Raw genomic sequence first — 5839 nt, 5'->3', positions numbered from 1 at the left:
TTATCTAGATGACCAAGAGCTGCAGATAGTATCTTTATTTATGTATTTAATTGATTAAGTGTAATATGGCCTTTTTTGACAACCCCCATTTTTCCTGTTAGTATCTATGACTGGCACATTGCTCAGCATACCATATACAACTGAAGATAATCTTTGGCCCAAACAACATTGTGCACACTATTGCAGGAAATGTGTAAGATTAATCAATCACAAAATGCCCATTCAAAAACGTTTCTTTGCTTGAACAGGAACATCCTGGCAAAAGAAGTAGAAAGCATTCAATTAACTTCTATGATGAAATAATATTTATTTATTTATTAATTACCAAAGTAATGTCCCTTTTCTTGTTTTTTCCAATACATAAGGTGGCTTAAAATAAATTTAAAAATGTAGGATACAAATCATAACAGAAAAATCCAAACTAAAATCTTCCAGTCAATTAATTAATAGTAAATCTTAGCAAAACAGAATTTTAACTATCTTCCTAAATATTAGGACAGCAGGTACCAAATACGAATCAGACAGGAGAAGGCTGTTTTCCATGGACTCAATAACAAAGTTTCTGGCAATACTCTGGGAGCATTCCTCAAAGGTCATTTTCTCCTGATCTGAATAACTGGGAGCTTCTTAGTGGATAAATAAGCACATTAGCATTCCTAGTATATTAAAAAAAAACAGTCAGTGTAGCACTGTGGTTTTGTGGCATAAAATGTAAATTGGTGTATCATTTTTATATCTGGACAAAAACAAAGATGTACAAATCTAATGAGTGGGTCTACATCCATAAAATTATAAATTTCCTGTGGAATAGATATCTCTACTCTTGCATCAGCAAACTTGTTTAACAATTCTTATTCTGTTCCCCCCCCTCCCCTGTTCTTCTTTATTCCAACTGATTTTACAGAGAAGCCATTTATCTACGTGGAAAGGAAAAAGGGCCCAGTGATAGAAGCAACAGTGGGAGATGAAATTGTGAAGCTACCAGTAAAGGTGGTTGCCTATCCCCAGCCTGAGTTCCAGTGGTAATACATTCTTTTTAGCACACAAAGTCTTCTTTGGATTTAGAGGCAGAGGAGGGAATTAGAAAAGAGAAAAACCACTACAAGTAGTGGTACCTCAACTTACGATTTTGTGTGTTTGGCAATCATTAAGTGAATAACCATTATCATTAAGCTAATCTGTAGTCATTAATCAAATTATTGTTCATTATGGGGCAAAAAGTGAAAAGTTAACTATCGGTAATTATGATCACTTGGCCATGTGAGGTTGCAAATGGCTGTAAATGAGATCAATTGTTGAGCCCCTGAAATGCAGTCATGTGACTGTGGGGGGAGGGGCAGCCATCAGAACTTTGGAACAGGATGATAAGTACCTTAGAGGGGTCTATTGTATTTGAACAGTCACTAAGCGGCCAGTCACAAGTTGAGGACTACTTGTATTGTCAAAAAGGTTGTGCAGATGTCTATTTTAAAAGAGGAGATGCTTCCTCCTGTGATGGGATTAGCTTTGGATGTCTGTTTTCAAAATCTTTGTTCCTTGTGAATCTCCTTTACCAACGTAGTTTAATATCTTACATAAGGGAAAAAGTCTTGAGAGACATAAATCTTCTCAGCCCATATTTCTGGAAGATATTTGAGGTGGTGGAAAGATTATTCTTTTTTTTATTCATACCATTGCCAAACATATGAAAGCACACAGTTGCTCATATATGAACCCACAGAAAACAAATGGCTCTATAGCACCATATAAAAGTCAGATCCACTTAAGATTTGAAGGCTAAAAAAAAATAATCAGAGAGCAGAGGTGCATAAACCCAGTAACTCCTTGTCATTCCTTAAATTCATTATGTGTTTTGGAGGACTGACTGTAGCTACATGATCTTGGGAGGGGAGGGGGGAGCTCAGATGCTTTAAGGAATTTCAGACATTTCTATCAATGTTGACCAAGATACAAAGTAAAAGAGCAACATAGGCATCTTATTATTTCATTCAGTAGCCCCCCCCACATGGCAGTAGAAGATGATAGATCAGAATTTTTCCAATCTGTTGCCTTCAAAAGGTATTGGGACTTTGACTCCCAGAATTCTTAGCCAGCCTGGAGGGCGACAGATTGAGGAAGTCTCCATAAACAGTTCCCTTTCCCAGTAGAAATAAACCAATGATGAATTAATTCATATATATATGGTGCTTCTCAGCAGATTTCAGAGTAAGCTTTTCTTAGGGGAAAATGAGTGAATTGGCTGAAGTCCCATGGCTACTTTTTAAAAGCCTAAGCTATATACATACCTTCTTTCTCTGCTTCTGCCCAGGTTTAAGGATGGAAAGTTAATTTCCAACAGGCAATCTCAATATTCCCTCCAGATCAAGGATGTGGCAGAGCAAAACTCTGGCTCTTATACACTGGTCCTGAAGAATGGGTTGGCTGGACTGGAGAAGAGCATTAACCTTCAACTGGTGGTCAACGGTGAGGAAGAACCAGATGACTTATGACTTCGGACATATAGAAGTTAAATCTATCTTTATTCCTGATTTGTTTTATTCCATGAAAATGGTTTCCCAAATCTACTAAATTAGGCATGGTATGCTGAGGTTGGACTAGGAGGAGTTGATGGCTGCTAGGCTATTTCCTCTCTCTCTTGCATAGAATAAAAATTTATATGAAAGCTGCAAATAGGTTTATCTTCTTTCTTTATTTACTATTTGTATCTATATTATTTTTATTTCTGTTTTATTTTGAATTTACCAGAGTACTTTGCCTTTTTACTGGGCAGTGTGAGAGCATATTTAAAAGTTTCTGGGAGTTAATTCTTCCCAAGAGAAGAATATGGATGACTAAAAGCAGTAGCAACACTTCAAAATTAGGGAGAGTTGGCCTGGAGGGGTTTTGACACATGAATTAAAAAGAAGGGCATAAGCAGTCACCCAAAATGGCAAATCATAAAGCTGATACTTTATCACAATTATGCTTTCAGTTCCTCCACAAATCCTTGAGAAAGAAGCATCTTCACCGAACATTTATTCTTGTAAAAACCGGCATGTACTTACCTGCACCGTCTATGGCATTCCAGCTCCAGAAAAGATACAATGGCAGTGGAGACCTTGGACACCTTGCCGAATGTTTCCCCAGCACAGTCTGTAAATGTCTTTCTTTTTAAAATATATACTGAATTCTCAATACCGCACAAGGTGGAAAATTTTGACAGGTCTATTCAGGCTAGTGCACATGTGCTAAGTCAACCATGTTGAAGCCACTTCAGTTGCATCACATGGCTGGACAGTAAGCCATTTGGATGTAATGAGGGTTTGTGCAGTTTGGCTTTATTGTATGAAAGGGGTTTGGACAGTGATACTGGAATACTCTTACATTATATAATCTTTCTGTGGTTTAACAGAGTCAGGACCATAATATTGGTCAAGAGCTAGCTCCGGTCTCTTTTTTGTGTTTAAAACTCACATGGAAAAGACTTGACTTTTTTTGTATGTGTGTATAATAGACTGATATATTTATGGAAATTTGGACCAAAATCTGTAGATGAATATAGATTAAGTCCTTTGACTACTCTTACAAGTGTGAATTGTATGCTTTCCAAATGGCTCAGAGCCATACAAGATAAAAAATGTGACGTATCCACAAAAGTTTCTGATTGGAACTGAAAACGTGCTGCTGACACAGGGGGGCTTTAAGTTTTTCTTCCATCCTTAAACATCCTATTTCTAGGGTTGTGGATTTTGATTCAGAGAGGACAAGGTGCTTTGGATCATCTAACACCTCCTAACAGGCTCTTAAACCAAACAGGTCTTTTGCCAAGCTGGTATGGCAGGTTTACAGAGTTGCCAATTGGCAATTAAGTGAGCACCTTTTTTCTTCTTGTCCAAAATAATGCAGCACCCTGTTATTTTCTAGTTAGAGAAAACACAGTCTTTTAATTGTTTGTACAAAGTAACAGAAAAAGGAGAAATGGCAGATCTGTAGGATTTTTTAAAAAATGTTTATCTATAGAAAATTCACACTGCTGACTGAAGATTACTAAATAGAAAGTAATGGTTCTGTTTTAGTGTTCAATTTAAAAGCAGACTTGGAAGATTAATGGGAAAGTTTTCAGAGGTGTATTTCAGTAGCTTTGTTATTCACCAAAATAATGCATGAAACCCAATCTATGCATGCCATTTGTAATTAATGTACTTTAAAAGATTCCATTAGTATTAAGAGATACGAGTAAATAGAAGGTGATATTTAGAGTTAATCTTCAATGTGGTTTGACGAAATTCTTAAGGATAAGTCTAGCAGAGACTTTATAGTAGGTTTGTACATATTTAACACTATTAAATTCCAAAACTGATTATTGATACATGCTGGAAATAAGTTTTCTATTTTGTTAATTTAAAGAAAAAACACTCTTTTGATAAACATACAAGCTGTATCCTTGCTATAACAAAAAAAAACCAGTAAGCTTAATAAAAAAGTGTAAGTAAAATAAATTTCAAGCCATAGTAAATCAAGAGAATTTGTGTAAATCAAGAATTTTTCTCCAGAGACTTTAAGATATTTTTTTAAGAAAAAATTTCTTGTTCTTGCTTCATCAAGCCTATTTGTTTCTCAGTCAAATTGGCAAAGCACAATAATTCAGATATTACAAATAATCCCGAGGAACTCTTAAATGGACCATACAGAACTGTGATTTAATCTATTGCATAACAAAACTAATATCAGTTGCTGGGAAATCACAGCAAAAGAGTACTGATTTCCTTGTGTTCTGTGGCTGGGCTTCTTGGTCTTCTAGTTGACCATGATGGGAAGCTGGAATCAGAATTAGTTAGGTTGATTCATCTGGGCTCTTATAGAAGATTCCATTCATATGCAAGTTTTAGGCAAGGATACCACAATGATTAATTGCAATATTAAGGGCTGGATAATATCTAAAAATATAAGTAAAAAGAAAAATAGAAATACATATGGAAAGTCTTCACTGCTTTTGTAGGTGGAAATTCAGTTGCTACCTGTCAAAAGGGAATGTAAAATCTCAACTCAAAAATGGTTTTGGACACAGAGATGTGTGTGTTTAAAGGAGAAAGCAGAATTAGTTATAAGAAAACAAAATAAATAACTATTTCTAAAGCAAAGAAGAGGAGTGAAAATAAATACTTTTTAAAAGATAGAATAATATTAGGAACTAAACAGCTCCACAAATTGATACATGGAAGAAAACAGTTTTGGAAAAAAGGAACTAATAGAACATTTGGATATAAGTCAGTATTTAAAAAATTAAATTTTGCTGAGAGAGTACTATTTGGTACAAACATACATTGTGTTAAGCCATAGTTTGCTCTGTTATAATTTATTAAGTAAATAAATGGCTGATGTTTCGTAGTTCGATAAACTCCAAACCAGCAACATATGGCTTAGCACAGTGTGTGTGAACGCTGTTATGGTATCAGAAACCAAATGTCAGACTATTTGAGAAGTCCATACTGCTGGAAGAAGTGAGAAGAAAAAGAAGATGATGACCAGTAGCAAGATGGATGGTCTTGATTAAAGTGGCCGATGGAGAAGCATTGGGAGGCCTGAAGGGCCAGCTTGGGAATAGTTCATCCTAGAGATTTACTGAGTAGTTACTAAGAACTGACACCAAAATAATCAAATAAGGCCCATCTATTCCGTGCGGCCGGCCTGGCGTAGTTTGATTATGTTTTAGTGGGGGTTTTGTATGGGGTACTTTTAGAGCAGGCCTGTTATTTAATTTGATTTTAGAACAGAAACTTGTGTATATTTATCGTGGTTTTTATTATCGCCTGTTCACCGCCCTGAGTCCCGTAAGGGAGATAGGGCGGTATATAAATTC

At 35.8% G+C, this 5839-nt stretch overlaps 1 protein-coding gene across 1 annotated transcript in view; it reads left to right on the top strand.

The window, feature by feature from the left end:
* Window positions 1–5839, top strand: part of LOC107293563 (vascular endothelial growth factor receptor 3-like) — a gene marked incomplete at its 3' end in the record, with an annotated part of 65487 nt that overhangs the window by 58654 nt on the left and 994 nt on the right. The window contains exons 8-10 of the mRNA XM_015822717.1: window positions 905–1022; window positions 2309–2463; window positions 2972–3134. Coding sequence (XP_015678203.1) covers window positions 905–1022; window positions 2309–2463; window positions 2972–3134 — 436 coding nt within the window. The remainder of the gene's footprint in view (window positions 1–904; window positions 1023–2308; window positions 2464–2971; window positions 3135–5839) is intronic.

This window comes from Protobothrops mucrosquamatus, unplaced genomic scaffold, assembly GCF_001527695.2.
Source record: "Protobothrops mucrosquamatus isolate PMUCROS unplaced genomic scaffold, P.Mucros_1.0 scaffold1654, whole genome shotgun sequence".
NCBI lineage: Eukaryota > Metazoa > Chordata > Lepidosauria > Squamata > Viperidae > Protobothrops > Protobothrops mucrosquamatus.
The sequence above is the reverse complement of the archived record's forward strand: the minus strand, read 5'-3'. Positions and strand labels throughout refer to the sequence as shown.